Genomic DNA, 21,919 nt, shown 5'->3' with positions numbered 1-21,919 from the left:
AGTGTTGTTATTGGATTAATCAAGATTATGAAAGAAGGAAGAAATAAGAGTTTTGTAACCTGAAATCAAGTACACGGGAGGTCATTTCAAATTGATTAATTTGGTTTTTGAATAATTGGCTCTCTCTCTTTTTTTTTTTTTTTTTGGATTGTAATTTGGTAATGTGACAATGTGGCTTTTATTGGAATTGTATTAAAGATTAATAAAAAAAATATTATATCAGAAGTGCAGTGCAGATGGGACCTAAGCCACGTCCATTATTTTGAATAGGTCTGCTCTGAATGCAGCCATAGAGTTGCAAATTTTCTATCACAGGAATAAACCATGCACTGGAAGTCATGAAGGGGGCGAAGAATGCCATTAAAATTTTAAAAAATCAAAAACTGAACAAATGGCAGGTGAAAGGTGCCCGTGAAGATATCGCTTAACAAATGTTCTCCCTCCCCAGACAAAGGTTTTCATTTTTCCCCAAAGGATTCCTTCTCCAAACAGTACAGGAGGTGCTGGGAAAGATTTTAGTCTGAAACCCAAGACGACCGCTGCCAGTCAGTGTAGAGTGTATGGATCTAGGTGAGCCAATGGTCCGACTCTGCGTAAAGCAGCTTCCTATGTTCCTAAGATACATTGTGTGAAACTCGTGTCAGGCTCCGCTTGGAAGCTATTGGTGCTTCTCCTTTGGGAGCAGACCGAAAGAGTTTGTGAGTGAGAGATAACAGAATCGTAGAATTGTAGAGCTGGAAGGAATCCCAATGGTCCAACCCTCTGCAATGCAGATAGCGCTACAATCCAAATAAGGGAAGGCAAGAAGCAGGCCTGAGTGAAAAAGGATGGAGGGCAGGAAGGAAATATGGGTTCCTCATGGTTTATTCTGGGATCTCAGCAAAATGAGGAGGGGGGAGGGTCTGATTTCCCCACAACAAGTCAGTCGTCATCACACATGGTCTCAATGATCCAGTCTCTGTATCTGGAAATGTCCATGTAGACCCCGGGTTTGGTGCTGGAGCTGCAGGGCACGTCACCCCAAGACACCAGACCCTGGAGCTTCCCGTTGCAGACAAGGGGTCCCCCGGAGTCACCCTGTATTGACAACCAAGAGAGACATCTCTTTAACCCAGGAAGGGTTGTTCTGATTATTACTAGATCCCCTCCTTCCTAGGGCTGCCATACGTCTGGACGTTACCAGAATTGCAAAGGCGGAATTGACATCTGGGGGGTGGGGCGGGATTTCTGAAAGGTGGCAATTTATCCTGGATCTTAGACAAGTCAATTGAAAAAATCATGGGTTTTGGGGGGTGTCTTGGTTGCTACTTTTTGAAATATGGCAACCCTACTCTTTCCTCCCAAAGGAGCCCAGGGTATTAAACACACAAGTGATAAAACATCTAAAAATACGCCAATACTGTACTACCTGTAATCATATACAAATATATTGCCCTATCCCAGCGTTCTTCAACCTTGGGTTCCCAGGTGTTACTGGACTACAAATCCCATCATCCCCAGCCATCTTAATCAATAATGATGGATGATTGGAGTTGTAGTCCAACGACATCTGGGGACCCAAGGCTGAAGAATGTCACCCTTTCCTATGCATGTTCACATGGAAGCAGGGGTGACAACTTGAATATAACAAGGGGAGCAGGAAACTCCTGCCCCACATAATTGAGCACAAGATGCAGCACGCACACACAATTTGAATGGCAACTTGGGGAGGTGGCCCCCTCCAATATTTTATTGGGAGGGGTGAAGGGACCTTGGCCCCGAGGAATTGGCTCGTTTGCATGGAAGGAAGTCTCACTAAGTTCAAGGAGATGCAATTCCCAGGTAAGTGCATAGGAACATAGTCCATAGGTCAGGGAAAGTGAGCCTCAGGCCTGGCATCCAAACACAGTCCTTCAGACCTCTCCAGCTGACCCTTCCAGTCTTCAAAAGAACCTGTGGGTGTTTATTATTTGCCATTAGGGAAATGCCAGTCATCAAGACGGACGAGGGCAGGGCAGCGGGTGGGCGGAAACAGCACCCATTTATGAAATTGCTGGCTGTCAGACGTTACGAGCGGCATTAAACCATTTTGCAAGATAAGCTCAGCACACCAAAATCCACTGGATATATTGGGTCACACTGGCGTGAACCAGTGCTTTTGAATGTGTGTGATGGTACTCAGTGGCACAAAATACTGCCACTTCTTTCTCTCTCTCTTATCAATATTGTTGTTGTTGTTGTTGTTATTTTGCTACCTGTGGCAGCCATTTTGAGTACTACCTTCTTGGCTTTTTGTTGGGTTTTTTTTTTTCTTTAACCAAAAAAACCCACTGACTTTAGACATTTAAAAAACCCAATAGATGAATCAACCCTTACCTATGCACATAATTAGATTGCATCATTTTTCATAATTCACTGTGGCCACAGATCTTGGGTTTCCACAATATATAGCATGGCTGAAGAACCCAAGGCTCTAAATGTTGTGGGACTCCCAACTACAGCCTTAGCTAGCATAGCCCATGGCCAGGATGATGGAGCTGGAGTCCAGCAACAAGTTCGGTAGCCTCTCTTCTGGGGCAGAGTTTGAACATTTTGGCACACATTACATAGAACACAGTGACATGAAAGCAAGAAGGGGCACTGAATAGTGAATATTGAAATACACTGATGTACTTTAAATCTAGGTAGAGCTGAAAGGGCAAAAACACAACAATAGCAAAATCTCATCCACAACCCAGCAAAATCAGATTAGTTGGATGTTAAGACTTGGTTGGACAGTGTTCTCGAAGCTACAAACATGAGTCTGACCAAACTGCGGGAGGCAGTGGAAGACAGGAGTGCCTGGCGTGCTCTGGTCCATGGGGTCACGAAGAGTCAGACACGACTAAACGACTAAACAACAACAACAACAAGACTTTTTAGTTTATCAGCCAACTTAAGTTCCAAAATGGATTGAACTGACCATGGATTGAACTGAATGTTGCTGGGACCATTGCTCTTTCCCGTTAGGGGCACCCAACTAGCCAGAGGCCGTGGGCTCCTTTGATTGGAAGGGCAGGATAGAAATTTGATAAACAAAACAAACAAATGCAAATACATGTTAACATATGCATTGGCCAAGCCCCCAGCCAATGTGCAATTGGCGTCACACTGTAGGGGGCTATGTGCATACAGGTTTGAGCACATAGGGCTCTTTCCATGGGAACAGGTGTTCACACCCTTAAATATGTACATCCAGCCGTGCATAGGCCCCCTACAGAGTGATCCCAACTGCAGGTTGGCTGTGGGGCTTGGCCGATGCATATATTTGCATCTATTTGTTTTCTTTCTTTTGTTTATCAAATTTCTATCCTGCCCTTCCAACCTAAGGAGCCCAGGGCCTGTGGCTAGTTGGGTGCCTATTGGAGAGCCTCATCGCATGTTCAGTATCCATGGGTATCGAATGTCCGAACAGGGCTTATATCTCAGCCTAATCCACTTTACAGGGATGTGTTATCTGGTTCTGCAAGGCAATTGTGATGTTCCAACAAAAGGTCCTTACTTCACAGGAGTCAGTGCCTCCTCCCATCGCAGCAGCACACATCATATCGGTGTTCAGCTTCCCCGGATACAGGGCAGAGCACTCCTCCCAAGACATTATCCTGACATTTGCACAGTAAAGGACCAGAGGAATTCGCTCTAAAGAAAGAAGAAGAATTGTAGAGTTGGAAGGGGCCGCAAGCGTCATCTAACCCCCCGCAATGCAGGAATCTTTTACCCAAAATGTGGGGCTCAAACTCATGACCTTGGGCTTAAGAGTCTCATGCTCTGCTGACTGAGCTGTCCCTAGAGGCAAGAACAAGAAGTTGTTTGGGATCTTGAGAAATATTGGTTTTACTCATAAAGGTAAAGGGACCCCTGACCGTTAAGTCCAGTCACAGATGACTCTGGGGTTGCGGCACTCATCTCACTTTACTGGCTGAGGGAGCCAGCGTGTGTCTGCAGACAGCTTCTGGGTCATGCGGCCAGCATGACTATGCCGCTTCTGACGAAACCAGAGCAGCGCACAGAAACACTGTTTACCTTCCCGCCGGAGTGGTACCTATTTATCTACTTGTACTTTGATGTGCTTTCAAACTAGGTTGGCAGGAGCAGGGACCAAACAATGGGAGCTCACTCCATCACGGGGGTTTGAACCGCCAACCTTCCGATCGGCAAGCCCTGTCATTTAGACCACAGCGCCACCCGCATCCCAATGGTTTTACTCATAGTTCATTACATTTACATGCTTCAAGAAGAGAGGATGCCAAAAGAAGAGTTCTTTTTCTCCGCTCTTTTTTAAACAACGTCTTTACCTTTTTTACCTTTATCTAAGGTTGCTAACAAGTTTCCCTAAATCATACATGTTTTTACATTCTCAGAAATGAAGGCATTTTTATGAACACTTTCCTCTAATATACACATTGGTGAGGGCTTGGTCATCAAAAATTTGCAAACTTTGAAGGCTAGATGTGTTTCACCAATTAGCCAATTAGGTAAGTTTGCTTTAAAATGTGAACCGAACTTAATTTCACTTCTGTCTCTAGTGAGGAGGTGTTCCCATTTTTACTGTTCTCCCATTTACAAATCTCTGTGCAAGTTAAACAAAACAAAACAAATGCATGAAGTAGAAAGGGAGACCCAAGCAAACAACTAATCTCACTGAATTTGTGGGATTTGGGGGGGGGTGAGTTTTTGGTGCAGGGAAGGAAGACATTAAGAATTTAATTTCTCACCTGCAACCTGATCCTCTATAGTAGGACTTCACTGTGCTAAAAGCTGTAAAATTGGTTCCCTGGTAGTTTCAGCATACAGTCGTACCTTGGCTCCCAAACGCAGCAAACCCAGAGGTGAGTGTTCTGGTTTGCGAATGTTCTTTGGAACCCCAACATCCAATGGGGCTTCTGCGGCTTCTGATTGGCTACAGGAGCTTCCTGCAGCCAATCAGAAGCTGTGCTTTGGTTTCTGAACATTTTGGAAGTTGAACGGACTTCTGGAATGGATTCCGTCCAACTTCCGAGGTACAACTGAATATATATGGAGAGGTACGCCATAAATCTGGATAGCACCGCCCTTACTGGGAGAGCATTGTCCTTTCTACAGCTCCTTCAGATGCCTTCACTATCTTGGATGTTCGTTTCAGAAGCTTTAGTTCTTTATCTGTGGGCAGGGTATGGTTGAGGTTGATTCTTCTAGGCCTTTTCTGGGACAGCATCATTTACATACCTGGGAAATTGATAGGACCGCCCCATCCTGACACCATGCACATATCCCCAGAGCTTGCCCTCTGGGTAGCCAGACTTATGGGCTGCACATAATGGTTAAGTACAGCTGGGCTCAACAGTTTGACCAGCATGACGTCATTGTCATAGCACGACTGGTTGTACTTGGGGTGGACGATTGTTTTTTCCACTGCCAAGAACTGTTCTGTGCCCTCCAGGACGTTCAGATTATCATCTCCAAGCCGGACATGGATGTTTCTGTAAAGGAAAGAACAGATAAATAATGGGTAGGTGAGGCTACTTGCACACCAACAATAACCAAGCCTTATGAGGAGCGGTTGAAGGAGCTGGGTATGTTTAGGCTGGAAAAGAGGAGGCTGAGAGGAAACCATCTTCAAATATCTCAAGGGCTCTCACGTGGAAAAGGGAACAAGCTTATTTTCCTCTTCTCTGGAGGGTAGGACCCAAACCAATGGAGTCAAGTTACAAGACTAAACATCAGGAAAAAACTTTCCGACAGTAAGAGCTGTATGACAGTGGAACAGTCTCCCTCAGGAGTCTCTGGACTCTCCTTCATTAAGCAGAGGTTGGAATGCCCAATTCAGTGCTGGTTTTGTCCTAGAAAGCCTTAAGCAGCTCAGTATCACAATACCTCAAGGACCCCTCTCCCCATATGCCCCTGGACCCTGCAATAATGATCAGAGGCCCTTCTTCGTGTGTCTCCTTCATGAGAGATCCAGAGGTCAGCAACACGAGAACAGGGCCTTTTCTGCAGTGGCTCCCCAATTGTGGAATGCTCTCCCCAGGGAGGCTCGCCTGGCGCCCTTGTTACATATTTTTAGGCACTAGGCAATACACATTCCTCTTCTCCTAGGCCTTTGGCTAATTAAACAAACTATGGTCTTTTAGAGGGATGCGGGTGGCGCTGTGAGTTAAACCAGAGAGCCTAGGACTTGCCGATCCGAAGGTCGGCGGTTCGAATCCCCACGATGGGGTGAGCTCCTGTTTCACAGTCCCTGCTCCTGCCAACCTAGCAGTTCGAAAGAATGTCAAAGTGCAAGTAGATAAATAGGTACCGCTCCAGCGGGAAGGTAAACAGCGTTTCCGTGCGCTGCTCTGGTTCGCCCGAAGAGGCTTAGTCATGCTGGCCACATGACCCGGAAGCTGTACGCCGGCTCCCTCGGCCAATAAAGCGAGATGAGCGCCGCAACCCCAGAGTCGGCCACGACTAAACCTAATGGTCAGGGGTTCCTTTACCTTTACTATGGTCTTTTAGACTGCACGTGGTTTATTGTTATTATTTGTTGCTATGGTATGTGCTTTGGTGTTTTTCTATCGTAAACTGCCCTGTGATCCTCAGTTGAAGGGCGGTCTAGAATTTTAACAAATAAATACTAGTTTGCCACATATTCCATGATACCTGCATTTCCCATGCTGAGCCAACACACAGAGAGAAGGAGGAATGATCACACACGTACACCTACCCATGGTTGCAGTGAGCAGCGGTAAGGACCCATCTTTGGTTGAGAAGGCTTGCTCCACAGTAGAAACGGGAGTATTTGTAGATGGCAGCCTGCCAAGGCTGAGAATGTGGTGGACATGGGTAGCCTTTGGGTTTCTTTCTGCCCTGTGCCAGGACTAGAAAAGGAAAAGGAAAGGTCCATTAGCACACTGGTGTGTAGATAAATCCCTGCAGATTTCTCCAGAGTTCTTAGAACAGTGTTGGATACCCAATAGACACAGACACACACACAAAAATATTTTTTAAAAAGTATTTGACACAGATAATATATATACATATAATATATACATATACACACATATATATACAGTGGTGCCCCGCAAGACGAATGCCTCGCAAGATGGAAAACCCGCTAGACGAAAGAGTTTTCCGTTTTGGAGGTTCTTCGCAAAACGAATTTCCTATGGGCTTGCTTCGCAAGACGAAAATGTCTTGCGAGTTCCTGCGGGGTTTTTTTCCTCCCCCCCCCTTTTTCCCAAGCCGCTAAGCCGCTTACCAGCTGATCCTAAGCCGCTAAGCCGCTTAACAGCTGATCCTCTAAGCCGCTAAACCACTTATCAGCTGATCCGCTAAGCCCGCTAAGCCGCTAATAGCGCTAATCCGCTAAGCCGCTAATGGGCTTGCTTCGCAAGACGAAAAAACCACAAGACGAAGAGACTCGCAGAACGTATTAATTTCGTCTTGCGAGGCACCACTGTATATAAAAAATTAAGCATCCAAGTAGCCATCATGGGATAGCTCAGTTGGTAGAGCATGAGACTCTTAATTTCAAGGTCGTAGGTTCAAGTCCCATGCTGGGCAAAAGATTTCTGCATCGCAGGGGGCTGGACTAGATGACCCTCGGGTTCCCTTCCAACTCCATAATTCTAGTCATCATGGCTGGGGGAAACAGAACTTTGTTAGACTTTCTTACATTCCACTACACACTCCTCCCCACTTTTTCATTCTCAATTCAAAAATCGGACATTTTATCTTGTGGTTTAGTAGTGTTCTCGTTTTGAATTACATGAGGGGACACCCTAATATTTTCAGTGCTTAGGACCTGCAATGCCCATCACACTTAACAAACTACAGTTCCCAATATTAAAGTTAAAGTGATATTAGAGTGCTTGAGGTGTGTGCTGTGGGTGTCACCCTAGTCCTGAATGCAACCAGTTTGAAAAAGCTATCTTTAAAAAACATTGGAGGGGGAGAATCCTATTAAAATCTGACACAGGATGGCAGAGGATGGGAAGAAGGAACCAAACTAATCTGTGCATCTTGTGCAGCAGAAGTCCCTCCATGGCAGACTAACTGGGGGGGGGGAGGAATTTTAATCTGCAATTAAAGATTAAGCGATTGTCACGCGAATAAATCAGTTAAACCTTTGCAGTCCTATCTAATCATCTAAAAACACGCCCAGATGTGTGTTTCTTCGTGTAGATTTATCTTGTTCAGAATCAAAACACTTTCAGTTTTTATGGCTTACTTGTGTTGCTGGCGTCTGTGCTTGGGTTTTATGTTTTGTTTTTGAAAGCATAATGAATTTTATAAAGGCAAAGCACATTTAACAGGACAGCTAGCATCATGGCTAGAATGTACACATTGGGTGTGTTCCTCAACCCAGCCTCCCCCCAGCATCTCATTACATGGGAAAAGGGAGTCGCTCTCAGGTGTTGGTCTATGAAAGAAGGGGTGGAAGAACGAGGCAGCTTTTTTATGCCAATAAAGATGTGTGGTGGCATGTGACGCTGAAAAGCATGCGCACCATCCAGGTCGCTGCAGAGGTCAGGATGCAGAGACCTTGCCTTATGCAAGTGGACTTCAGGATAAGGGTTGGAGGAGCTGCCACCAGCACCTGGACATAGAACCTGGAGGACCAAGACAAACAGGGCTCCTTCCATCACTTGGCCATAGAACGGCAATAGAAGGGCAGCCAGCGGGCTGGGATGGAATGAACCCAAGCACACCCTCCTTAGGTCAGTTCTCCTTGAACTGTTCCAAGCACACTTCTCTTCAGATAAGGTCCATAGTTCAGTAGTAGAACATAAAAATAAAAATAACTTATTATTTATACCCTGCCCATCTGACTGAGTTTCCCCAGCCACTCTGGGCGGCTCCCAACAGAGTATTAGGTAAAGGTAAAGGGACCCCTGACCATTAGGTCCAGTTGTGGCCGACTCTGGAGTTGCGGTGCTCATCTCGCTTTACTGGCCAAGGGAGCCGGCGTACAGCTTCCGGGTCATGTGGCCAGCATGACTAAGCCACTTCTGGCAAACCAGAGCAGTGCACGGAAACGCCGTTTACCTTCCCGCCAGAGCGGTACCTATTTATCGAGCAGGGACCGAGCAACAGGAGCTCACCCTGTCACGGGGATTTGAACCGCCGACCTTCTGATCGGCAAGTCCTAGGCTCTGTGGTTTAACCCACAGCGCCACCCGCGTCCCTATTAAATTAAAATATTAAAAACACGATAAAACATCAAACATTAAAAACTTCCCTAAACAGGGCTGCCTTCAGATGACTTCTAAAAGTCAGATGGTTATTTCCTTGACATCTTATGAGAGGGCATTCCATAGGGCGGGCACAACTACCGAGAAGGCCCTCTGCCTGGTTTTCTGTAACCTCACTTCTCACAGTGAGGGAACTGCCAGAAGGCCCTCGGAGCTGGACCTCAGTGTCTGGACAGAACGATGGGGGTGGGGACTCTCCTTCAGAACATCTGCCTTGCATGCTGAAGGTCCCAGGTGTAATCCCTGGAATCTCCATTTAGGTCTTGGACAGGCATCCCTTGAAATGAATGGACCTGTTAGTCCGAAATCTTGGAGAGCTACTGTTTCTTAGTGTAGTCCTGTGTTCTTCAACCTTTGTTCCCCAGATGTTGTTGGACTACAGCTCTCATCATCTCCAGCCAGTTTAGCCATTAGTCAGGGATAATGGGAGCTGTAATCCAATAACATCTGGGATACACAAGGCTGAAAAACACTTTGGCAAAGCAGCTTTTGATGCACAGTGCAGGCATACAGGCCAGCCTTAGCTCAGTCCATATTTATTTATACATACATACATACATACATACATACATACATACCCTGCCTATCTGGCTGGGTTTCCCCAGCATCCCAAGGTGTAGGGTTTTTAAAAAATGCTTATATCACGCCATTGCAAAAGGACCCCGATACATTTTGTGCCCAAGACGAAGAACAAGATTTAAGCTTTAAGATGCGTTATGGTACCGTTCATCTTTTTGTTGGATAACGAAAAAAATGTTTGGTTTTTTCTTCTTAACTGATCATTGTGGAGGAACACTTTTAGTGTTGTTTTTTAACAGATAACAATTTTAGTGTTGTTTTTTAACAGATTTATTTGCAAGAGGTTACATTTACATATCTGAACCTTTCGCAAGTTGCTTCTCTTTTGTTGAAAAAAGTGGCAAATCAATTAAAATAAATACAGTCAAACCTCGGCTCCCAAATGGCTCCCGAACATGGGAAGCGCTGTACATCAGCCATAGAGCCTCTGCTTTGCACATCAATTAATTGATTCATAGAATCATGGAATTGTAGAGCTGGAAGATTGACTGATAGAAGCTTCTCTCTGCCTGAAACCCTTGAGGATTTCTCCCACTCAGCATGGACAGCACTGGGCTAAATGGGCAGGCTTTCTTCCCTTAACAAACTCTTACCTACTGAAAAAATCAGGAGCAGAGTAATGGAATGCAGAGTCAAGGTTGTCATGGTGATGAGCTGTGTATGGCGGAGGCAGCTCCCTTTAAGGAGAAAGAAAGGGGGAGAGACAGAAAGATAAAAGTTAATAAAATAAATAATCAACTGGAGTCTAACTTTGAAATAATAACCCAGTGTGGCAGTGATGTATGTTCAACATAGCTTCAAACTCGGACTCTGCTATGTTTGTGCAGAAAGGGACTAACTATGACAACATGCTGCTGCAGGAAAATGCTTCTTTGAAATACATATTTATGCAATGTCCAACATTTAGCTTACAAATTTTTGGAGGAAAGTATTAAGATGGATAAATACTACTTTGGGGGAGGATTTAAAATTGTCAGATGATATAATATTATCCTAAACCACATACCAACTACAGTACAGTCATACCTCCGGTTGAAGTCACTACAGGTTAAGCCTTTTTGGGTTACGCTCTGCAGCGACCCAGAAGTAACAGAGTGCGTTAATTCTGGGTTTCACCTCTCGCGCATGCACTGACGCTCAAAACGACATCACGTGCATGCGCGGAAGCGGCGAATCATGACTGTCAGGGGTTCAGGAGCAGAGGCAAGGGCAAGGGAGGAAACAGAGAGCGAAGGGGAGGAGGCAGAAGAAAAGATGAGTGATGACGACGACCCGAGATCTCCGAGTCTTTCCAGTGAATCAGAAGATTCACAGAAAGGAGCACCAGTGGCCAGGGCAAGGGGGGAGTCTAGGGGGGCACCCCAGGAAGATAGAGCCAGAGGGGACTCAGAGGAGAGCAGTTGGAAATCGGGACCAGCGTCACCGCCAGAGAGCAGGGAAGAGGAAGGGAGCCAGGGGGCAAGCGCTGGCAGCTCACCACAGGAGGGAGGGCACGAGTCAGGAGTGGCCACACCTCCATCGGGGAGCGAAGAAACGGTTAAGCGGAAAGTGGAAGGTTGGGCGCGCGCGCCAAGTTCAAATGCACAGGAAGGCGGCGCAGTAAGCAGCCCGGAAAGGGAGCCAGGTCCTAAAGCCCGGCGCAAGGAGACAGGAGGGTCCGGGGGGTCAGCGTCAGAAGAATCCCGGAAGGAAGAGACCCCGGGGGGTAGAGGGACCCAGAGGAGGACAGTCAGGCGGAAAAGGTGGAGCCGGGCTAGGATATTAAGTTGGTGCACACGGGGCGGAGACTCAGACGGAGCTTCGCCGATCTAGCCACTAGATGTAGAGTTGCACGCAGCAGCTTGAGAATGGAAACTGTAACTCAATAAAGACTTTTACTTAATGATCGCTGGCTAGCGTGATCCTCTGTGAGCTAGGATCTTTAAGCAGCTCTGACAGTAAGCTCCGTCTGACAATTGTGGGCATCTACAGCCTCGAGGAGAGGAGAGAAGCAGGTGCCTACTAGCGAGCTCACGAACGGCAGCCGACATGACGGCTGAGCAGCAGATAGCGGAACTCAGAGAAGCAGTGTCACAACTGAATGCCGAGGCTCTCGCATCCAGGAAGAGAGAGGAGGAGGCAGCTGCCGCCTGCAGGGATCTCCAGGTCAGGTTAGACGTGCTTACAAAGCAAGGGCAACTGACACCCAGACAGGAGGGAATTGGGTTGGCGAGACGAACAGGCGGTCTGGTCTCTCACTTCGATGGGAACCTGCAACAGTATCCCAACTTTAGAGCAGACGTACTGTGCGCACTGCAACTGCTGAATAAAGACTTTAGAGATGAGCAAGAGAAAGTGGGATTCATCATGTCCCATTTGCATGGGGATGCTAAAGCATGGCTGCGCAATTTGTGGAGAGATAAGGATCCGGCGCTCCAAAATGCGGATGCCTTTATTAAAGCGATGGATGGGTGTTTTTTATCAAGCATTGACGTGGATCTTGCCCGGAAGGAGGTGCATGGACTAAGGCAAGGGAGGGCCAGCGTGAGGCAGTACCATGCCCGCTTTTTCGCTTTGGTCAGTGCCCTGGAATGGGACAGAGATTCGGCCCCTGTAAGAGACCTCTTTTGGGAGGGGTTGCACAGCTCGATTAAAGATGAAATCGCGAGGGGGGAGAGACCCCGGACCACGCAGGAGATCGTTCAAAGGGCGCTGGCGGTGGGGGTGCGGATGGAAGAACGTCCATGGAGCAGGGACGAAGGGCGTGGAGGGCGCGAACCAGCCAGGGGCTCCTCCTTCCTTCCCAGTGAAGCAGCGCGTGCGCAATCCACGCCTCCGCCAGGAGGAGGGGCGGAACCTATGGAGGTTGGAAGTGCAAGGGCTCAGTCAGCAGCCAGAGCCCTAGCACCGGCAACAGTGAAAGCGAAGCCTCCTAGAGGGAACAGGAAGTGTTACATCTGCGAGGATCCAGGGCATATGGCGAAAGAGTGTCCCCGGAGGCTCCACAAGCACACTGCAGCCTCAGCGATGGTGACTGCAGCAACGCAGCACGGAGAACCACAGCAGGGAAACGACGCAGTCTGGCTGGAGGAAGAGGCGCTGGGGCCCAGCCAGACGTGTTAGTGACGCAGTCCCCAGAGATTTTACAGCCCGTGAACCCCCTCCCGCCCAAACCAGTAGTGAGGCTCACCGCATCGCTCCAGCTGCCCAATGGAATCACCATGGACGTGCCAATCACCATTGACTCAGGAAGCAATGCGGACTTTATAGGGCAGGACTTTGTCGACCGGCACGCTATACAGTTGCTGCCTGCCACGCTGCCCCTGCAGGTTGTCACGGTGGATGGCAGGGAGCTGCTAGGGGGGCAAGTGGTGAAGCAGACGCCACCAATGGTGATGCGACTTGGGAATCACAGAGAAATCATCAGCTTCAACGTCACTCAACTATCGGACACGCCCATTGTATTGGGCATGAGTTGGCTGGACAAGCACAGCCCAACGCTGGCTTGGTACCAGAGGCAACTGACTTTCGGCTCTTCCTTTTGTGCTGAACACTGCATCGTGCCCCGGCAGGAAGGAGAGGAAGAGGAGTCACAGCTGCTGCTAGGCACGCTGCAAGCGATTCCCCACAAGTACGCAGAATTTTTGGAAGTTTTCTGCGAGAAGGAGGCAGACAGGCTACCCCCTCACAGACCATATGACTGCAAGATTGACCTGCTGCCGGGGGCAGCGCTGCCTAAAGGGAAGCTGTATTCCATGTCAGAGGACGAACTGCAAGAACTCAAAGAGTTCATAGATCATAATTTGGAGCGCGGTTTCATCCGGGAGTCCAAGGCAGCGGGGGGCAGTCCTGTATTCTTTGTTAAGAAGCGGGACACGCCCCAAAAAAGACTTGTAGTGGACTATCGCATCTTAAACAGTGTGACCAAGCCATCGGACTTCCCCATGCCCCGAATCGACGACCTCCTAGCAAAGGTGCGGAAGGGCAGCGTGTTCACCAAGTTGGACCTGCGAGGGGCGTACAACCTCATTCGCATGCGGGAAGGAGATGAGTGGAAGACAGCCATGTTCACGCCACTGGGCACCTACGAATATAGAGTTATGCCTTTTGGATTGCAAAATGGCTCTCACGTTTTTCAAGCTTTCATGCATCACGTGTTGGCGGGAGTTCTCTACAAGACGTGCGTCTGTTTCTTAGATGACATCCTGATCTTTTCAGAATCGCAGCAGGAGCATGACAGACACATCAAGGAAGTGCTGAGCAGGCTAAGGCAGCATAGGCTCTACGCCAAGCTGGAGAAGTGCCAATTCGACGTGACTGAGGTGGATTTTCTGGGCTACAAGTTGTCTGACAAGGGGCTCGCCATGGACAGCGCCAAGGTTCGAGCGGTGTTGGATTGGAAAAGCCCACGCAACCGGAAGGAGGTCCAACGGTTTGTCGGCTTTGCGAACTTCTATCGCAAGTTTATCAAGGGCTTCGCTATGCAGACAGCGGCCATCACGGACACGCTTAGCTCCAAGAAAAAGAAGTTCATCTGGACAGAGCAGGCGGAGCAGTCCTTTCAGGCACTCAAGCGTCTCTTCGCGTCGGAAGAGCAGCTGCTGCATGTCGACCCCAGCAGGCCGATGAGGGTGGAGACAGACGCCTCGGACAGAGCCGTGGGGGCAGTCCTGCTGCAGAAAGACCCGCAGGGGGTTTGGCGGCCGGGAGCGTTTTACTCCAGGAAGCTCAGCAAGTCCGAGCAGAACTACACCATCTGGGACAGGGAGTTGCTGGCCATTCATGCAGCGTTCAAAGCGTGGAGGCACTTCCTGATCGGAGCCAAGCACACGGTGCAGGTTTGCACGGACCACAAGAATCTGGAGCACTGGCGCACAGCACAGTTCCTGAACCAGAGGCAGATACGTTGGGCTGAGTTCTTTGCGAACTTCGACTTCCGAATAGAGTATGTCCCGGGGGACACCAACATCATGGCGGACGCTCTCTCCCGTAAGCCACAGTATCTGGAGGACGCAACGCCAGCGGCCGCCATGCACATCTTCGCACCAACAGTGTGGGCGTGCGCCGCGGCAACCGTGGACCTGGAGGCGGTGCGACGAGCGTTGCAGGATGACTCCTTCGCGCAAGCAAAGATGGCAGAGGTGCAAAGGGGCAAGGCAGCGACCGACGGTTTCCAGCTGAGAGATGGATTGCTCATCCGTAAAGGGGCCATCTACGTGCCGGGAGACGAACTTCGCGCCAAGGTGCTGCAGCAGCTGCACGACGTGCCCACTGCCGGGCACTTTCGCAAGGAGAAGACGGTGGAATTAGTAGCCAGGGATTTCTGGTGGCCCGGAATGAGAGGGGAGGTCGCGGACTACGTGGCGAGGTGTGACACCTGCCAGAGGGCCAAGCCAGTGCACAGACCGCCGGCCGGACTGTTGGAACCGCTGCAAACTCCGGTCGAACCATGGGAGAGGGTGGCCCTGGACTTTGTCACGGATCTGCCCAGCTCGAGGGGCAAGACGGCAGTGCTGGTGGTGGTGGATTTGTTTTCCAAGATGGCACATTTCATTCCGTGTGCTAAGGTGGCCACGGCGGAGCAAACCGCCAAACTGTTCATAGACCACGTGTTCAAGGTTCACGGTCTGCCACGGTCTATTCTGTCCGACCGGGGGCGGCAGTTCATCTCGAATTTCTGGCAGAAGCTGATGGGCTTCCTGAACGTCAAGATCAACCTGGCGTCGGCGAGACACCCGCAGACCAACGGGCAAGCGGAGCGGGCCAATGCCATCATGCAGCAGTACCTGAGATGTTATGCGAATCAACAGCCTGCGACGTGGGTGGATTACCTGCCGCTCGCCGAGTTCGCCTACAACAACACGAAGCACGTGTCCACGGGGGTCACGCCGTTCTTCGCCAACAACGGGAGGCACCCCAGAACCTTCCCGGGACTGGAAAGACTGGGGGAGGGGGAGCCGCAGACGGCAGATGCGTTCGCGTCGGAGTTGCAGGAAGTCCACGATCAGCTGCGGCGCCACCTGGAGCTGGCCAAACACGCATACAAGGTACAAGCGGACAAACACAGGAGGGTTGGCGAAGAGATCCACGTGGGAGACTGGGTCTGGTTAGCAGCCCACGCAGTGCCGGCCAGGTCGTTGGCCAAGAAGAAACTAGGGCATAAGCAACTGGGGCCCTACCAAGTCGAAGAGCGGGTCAACCCGGTAGCTTTCAGGCTGGCGCTTCCGGAGGGTTCCAGGATGCATCCGGTGTTCCACAGATCGGTGCTCACTCCCTACAAGGCACCGCACAGGTTTCAGGAACCCGGAACGGCACCGAGTCCGTTCAGAGACAGAACCGGGCACGCGGGAGTGGCACAGGAGGAGCGCATCAACGAAGTCACGGAGATTTTGGACTCCAGATGGGGGGAAGAGGGGGTAGAATACTTTCTCGCCAAGGAGGGCACCCCGGCCAGTGCGAACAGCTGGGTACCGGGCTACGCCTTGGACGAACCTCTGCTCAAAGACGAATTTCATGCCCTCTTCCCGCATAGACCAATGCCAGCAGACTTTTTCGACGACTGGCTTTTCACGCCCACGCTTTCGGCCAGCACGTTCCGGGGGTTCGACTCGGACGAGGACCCGACATGAGACGCCCGTTCCCCGGAGGGGTCACCCTCGGGATCTGCCTCAGAACCCTCGTTTTGTTGGGACGATAGAGCAGAGGAGCAGTGGCGCAGGAAGTGGCTGGAAGGTCCAGGACGAGCGACGCCGCCAGGAGGAAGTGAGGGAGAGATGGACATGGACGTTTTCGGGGACGACCCTGGTTTCGAGCACGGCGGCACAGAGATGGAAGCGGAGGTGACCGTCGTCGACGAGAGCAGGGAGGAAGACCCGGGAGACTTCAGATGGATGCCCGCCACGGGAAGCGAACGATATCCGACGTTCGTCCCTTTGACACAGCAGAACCCAGCTCCCGCACCAGAAGGAGGGGAGGGGGGAATGGGGGGCTTCGAGGGGGGGTGGATGTCAGGGGTTCAGGAGCAGAGGCAAGGGCAAGGGAGGAAACAGAGAGCGAAGGGGAGGAGGCAGAAGAAAAGATGAGTGATGACGACGACCCGAGATCTCCGAGTCTTTCCAGTGAATCAGAAGATTCACAGAAAGGAGCACCAGTGGCCAGGGCAAGGGGGGAGTCTAGGGGGGCACCCCAGGAAGATAGAGCCAGAGGGGACTCAGATGAGAGCAGTTGGAAATCGGGACCAGCGTCACCGCCAGAGAGCAGGGAAGAGGAAGGGAGCCAGGGGGCAAGCGCTGGCAGCTCACCACAGGAGGGAGGGCACGAGTCAGGAGTGGCCACACCTCCATCGGGGAGCGAAGAAACGGTTAAGCGGAAAGTGGAAGGTTGGGCGCGCGCGCCAAGTTCAAATGCACAGGAAGGCGGCGCAGTAAGCAGCCCGGAAAGGGAGCCAGGTCCTAAAGCCCGGCGCAAGGAGACAGGAGGGTCCGGGGGGTCAGCGTCAGAAGAATCCCGGAAGGAAGAGACCCCGGGGGGTAGAGGGACCCAGAGGAGGACAGTCAGGCGGAAAAGGTGGAGCCGGGCTAGGATATTAAGTTGGTGCACACGGGGCGGAGACTCAGACGGAGCTTCGCCGATCTAGCCACTAGATGTAGAGTTGCACGCAGCAGCTTGAGAATGGAAACTGTAACTCAATAAAGACTTTTACTTAATGATCGCTGGCTAGCGTGATCCTCTGTGAGCTAGGATCTTTAAGCAGCTCTGACATGCGCTGACGCTCAAAACGACATCACGTGCATGCGCGGAAGCGGCGAATCATGGCATACACACTTGCGGGTTGTGTTCGCTTCAGGATGCGAACGGGGCTCTGGTATGGATCCCGTTAGCATCCAGAGGTACCATTGTATTTGTGGTTTGACGGACCTTTCTGCCACTGCCAGATAAACTAGCACCTTGCAATTTTTGTGATGGTATTAACCAAACAGCCATCACCTCTTCTTTTCCTGCCTGTTGCAACCATTTTCTGGTGGCACCCACAGCACTTCAGTTAAGATATAAGTATACCAGCACTTCATTTTTTGCCCAAAAAAACCCAAACCACCCAACAACACAAAACACTGAGCTAGCAGCCAGAGGTACATAGGTTGGTTGGTTGGTTGGTTGGCCAAAGCTGGCATCAACCCCAGTGGGTCATGCCGGGGATCTTAGATCCCAGCAAACAAAAAAGACCACCTACTTATCAATCCCCTGGCATCCTAATGTCGTTGAGTGATTGACACCCGACCAAGTTTAAAGGAGACTGCCACAACTGCTGGTCGCCTGATTGGTTACAACCACCCCCTTTAAAGCATATTGAAGAGCATGTTGAAGGAAGCTTGGCTGTGACTTCTGATCAGCCCGTCAGGTGCCATTAACGGAATGGCCGCTAGAGGGGCTCCCTGAGCCTTAACTTGTACAGTTTTAAATTCAACCCGTCAAATTGTTATGAATGCAATCTGTACATAAATTGCTGTGGCTGGTGACGAATGCAAATCTCTGCCTCTGGTGAAAGCTCTGAGATATACATTGTAGAAAAGGCCTCTCTTATCTCTCCCTATTCCAGCTTCCCCCTTACCACTACCAGTCTGGTCAAGTTACAGATAGGTAGCCGTGTTGGTCTGCCATAGTCAAAATAAAAAAATTCCTTCCAGTAGCACCTTAAAGACCAACTAAGTTAGTTCTTGGTATGAGCTTTTGTGTGCATGCACACTTCTTCAGATACACAGCACCTTAAAGACCAACTAAGTTAGTTCTTGGTATGAGCTTTCGTGTGCATGCACACTTCTTCAGATACACAGCATGTGTATCTGAAGAAGTGTGCATGCACACGAAAGCTCATACCAAGAACTAACTTAGTTGGTCTTTAAAGTGCTACTGGAAGGAATTTTTTTATTTTCAGTCTGGTCAAGCAATGCATCCTAGAATGGTGACCAGTATATTACCCAGAAACTCTTCGTAAAGCAGAGGTCACTCCTTTTTCTTAGCTCTCCAAAGGCTCACAGACGTGGTAAAATTGGACAGCTGAGAATGTGGGTTGAGCAGGCGGTGATAGAGGGGTCAGACGCAGTGGAGGCTGGTCCATCAGGAAAAATGGGGCACTGCCGCAACAACCTCTGTCATCCCTCAGCCAGCCCTCACCTGACTTTCTCCTTACATACAACCAGCCCAGGGGAGGCACCAGGGCCGGCCCACCCATTAGGCAACTGCCTTGGGCGGCAGGATCCATGAGGGAAGCAGATCTCAATGTGGATCTTTATTTCACCGCTTGTTCCCGATGTAGATCTTCACTCACCCCTTCTTCCCTGACAGAAGAGGGACGCCATTTTGTGGTTTGCCTCAGGTGCCCAAAAGTCTTGGGCTGGCCCGGGGTGGCACTGGCTGTCAGGGAGGGGGTGCAAAACTAGAATTAGCTGACTCAGCCTGCCATCGGCTTTGGATCGACGGTGCCTTCCTGTCCGGTCTACATGGACACAAGCCGCCACTGATAAGCCAAGCATTTAAATGCAGGTCCTGCTTTGCTGACCTGCTGCAAGCACAGGACACCTTTGGGTAGCTGCAATCTGGAGAAGGTGCTTATATGCCTCTATATCTGGGGCCTAAAGTACTTCCCTTGGCAGCCACATCCCCAGAAGGGCCATTTTGTGTTATGCCATGTTCCCACGGCAGCCATTTTGTGACTGGAACCCCAGGGCACTCCTTCCAAATTCCAAACGTGCCAAATGACCCCAAAAAGGTTGGTGACCCCTGCAGTGTGTGTGTGTGTGTGTGTGTGTGTGTGTGTGTGTGTGTGTACACACACATATATACATACAGCAATGTATTTACCCCATACATACACCTGGCCCTTGGTCCTCCACTAACATACATCCCATCAAAATGACGGATCCTTTGCTATCCAGAATAACCTAATACATTGAATTGGGATCAGAAGCCAAAGGTGACATTTATCACTGCACAGCTTCCCATCCCATTTGGTGGGGCAAGCAAAACTTTCATTTTGCCCAACAATAGGTCAAAAGTGAAATGGGCAGAAGCTATTGCATGCCCATCTCCCCCAATATTCCCTAATCTAGCTATCAGTGGCTTTCCGGGCTCACCTGGCAGAGGCGTTTCCCATCACCTGCTGCTGAATGCCAAAAACTGAACCTGGAGCCTTCTGCATAAAAAGCATGGGTTTCCATAGAGAGACATTCTCTTTCCTGTCCTATTGTAGTCAAGAGTCGGTCCTCTTCTAGTCAACCCTAAACAAACATTGCCCAAATCACAGTACAGTGGTACCTCAGGTTACAGACGCTTCAGGTTACAGACTCCACTAACCCAGAAATAGTACCTCGGGTTAAGAACTTTGCTTCAGGATGAGAACAGAAATCGAGATGCAGCAGTGCGGCGGCAGCAGGAGGCCCCATTAGCTAAAGTGGTGTCTCAGGTTAAGAACAGTTTCAGGTTAAGAACGGACCTCCAGAACGAATTAAGTTCTTAACCCAAGGTACCACTGTACTGTTCTGGGCAGCCCTGGGTGGCCTAAGACTCTGCTGGATACAGCCAAAGGCCTACATCCTATATACCACAATGGTCACCCAGATATTTATGGGAAGGCCATAAGCAACTAACGCTCTCCCACTATTGTTCCTCAGGGGCTGGTATTCAAAGGCATGGTTAGTAGCCACTAGCTACCTCAGATCCTGTAAATGTGCCCAATCCCCTTTTAAAGCCATCTACGTTGGTAGCCATTACCACAACAAATTTCCTAGTTTTAACATTGTTCTTGGTGAAAAAGCACTCCCATTTGTGTTCTGGCCATTTCATAAGGGATGGACCATGTGGCTCAGGGGTTGCATCTGCTTTTCATACAGGAAGTCCCAGCTGGTTTCAGTCCTCAGCATCTCTAGGTAGGGCCAGGTGACACCCCTGTCCAAAACCCTGCAGAGCTGCTGCCAGTCTGTGTAGGCAATACTGAGCTACCAATGGTATAGGGCAGTTTTCTAAGTTCCTAAGTCCATTCAGCATCACTAGGTGAGCTCAGGTTCTATTATTATGAGGAGAAAAACGTATCCATTTTTTTCTGATCTATCTGATCCATCCCTCTGCACCATGAATAACTTCGTGAACTTTTTATCATTCCCCCTATCTTGTCTCTCGTGACATCCTCGGTTCCCCCATCTGGAAAAGATGCAAAGTGGACAGCAAGCTAGCTTTCACAAAGCCAGGCTAGGTAACACAATAGCATTATCACCAAATACCAAGACGAGCAACAATGAACCCTTGATGCAAGATGTACACATGCACAGCAGCAGCAGCACCAGTAGCAAAAGTCTCCTACCTGATCCCAAGAAATACCTCTTTCCTTTGCTGAGGTGGGAAGAGAGAGCCCGGGTTTTTTGCAGGATCTAGTCTGCTCCAAATGATGCAGATGTCAAGGAACTGGTGCTCAACAAGCAACTCATTTTTAACCTACTTGGCTGACCTGGCTAACACTGATTTACGGGGCACCTTTCATTTTGCCCTCTCTTAATGAAGGGGTAGCTGAACTAACCCTCTTTAATTAGGCTTGCCATTGTTTGTAAGGACGCTGTGCTTTTCCCCCTTTCTCACCACGTCTTCAGTGAGGTTCTGATTTTGTTCTCGTTGTCCCCGTTTTGCAATCTGCTGCCCTTTAATTTCTCAAGAAGGGACGAGTCGCTCCATTTTTAATGAGGACGGCAACGGATTGATAATGTGAGCCAGCAATTAACTTCACATCATATGACCAAGTTACTTGAAGGATCAACAGTCTCCTTGTGATCCCAGGCCTACACTGAAAAGAGGGCCTTCTCAGTGGTGACACCCCAGTTGCGGAGCACTCTCCCCAGAGAGATTTGTTGACTATCTAATTCAATGGTTCTCAAAGGGTGTGGCAGGAGAGGGTGGCAAGTGTGGTGGGAAGATTCAAGGACAATCATTATTCTATTTTGGGAATGATTCATGCTCTTATGTGGCGCATTGTTCTATTGTTCTATCCTTTCTGGGTGTCTCATGATTATAATATAAAGTAGTCATGTTCTATTAAAAAAAATATATGGTGTGGCACAAGCAAAGTTTTATTCTGAAAGTATGGC

The 21,919-nt window shown here is 49.5% G+C and overlaps 1 protein-coding gene across 8 annotated transcripts; it reads right to left on the bottom strand.

The window, feature by feature from the left end:
• Positions 1–828: 828 nt before the first annotated feature.
• LOC310710963 (kallikrein-15-like) lies at positions 829–21,126 on the bottom strand. 8 transcript variants are annotated; one of them, XM_083512339.1, is made up of 6 exons: positions 20,155–21,126; positions 10,406–10,489; positions 6,704–6,857; positions 5,224–5,477; positions 3,521–3,657; positions 829–1,077 (listed from the first exon to the last, which is right to left on the bottom strand). In XM_083512339.1, the coding sequence occupies exons 1-6, from the start codon at positions 20,228–20,230 to the stop codon at positions 922–924; spliced, it is 861 nt and encodes a 286-aa protein (XP_083368465.1). In that variant the 5' UTR covers positions 20,231–21,126; the 3' UTR covers positions 829–921. The 8 variants fall into 8 exon arrangements, with proteins under 8 accessions (XP_083368465.1, XP_083368466.1, XP_083368470.1 ...); XM_083512340.1 differs by lacking the exon at positions 20,155–21,126 and adding an exon at positions 19,922–20,141 and having other exon boundaries at positions 10,410–10,489; XM_083512344.1 differs by lacking the exon at positions 20,155–21,126 and adding an exon at positions 19,922–19,987.
• Positions 21,127–21,919: the final 793 nt, after the last annotated feature.

The sequence above is a fragment of the Podarcis liolepis genome (assembly GCF_965112155.1).
Source record: "Podarcis liolepis genome assembly, chromosome: 7".
Classification (NCBI taxonomy): Eukaryota; Metazoa; Chordata; class Lepidosauria; order Squamata; family Lacertidae; genus Podarcis; species Podarcis liolepis.
The sequence above is the reverse complement of the archived record's forward strand: the minus strand, read 5'-3'. Positions and strand labels throughout refer to the sequence as shown.

What these genes read in the sequence shown, in the direction of transcription:
- LOC310710963 (XM_083512338.1), bottom strand. Translation starts at nt 19,321, where the DNA reads ATGCTTGGCTTATCAGTGGCGGCTTGTGTCCATGTAGACCGGACAGGA. An exon ending in CTTCTGTCAGGGAAGAAGGG is followed by an intron (nt 10,490 to 19,116) that starts GTGAGTGAAGAT and finishes TTCTCCTTAAAG; the next exon opens with GGAGCTGCCTCCGCCATACA. An exon ending in GCTGCTCACTGCAACCATGG is followed by an intron (nt 5,478 to 6,703) that starts GTAGGTGTACGT and finishes TTTCCTTTACAG; the next exon opens with AAACATCCATGTCCGGCTTG.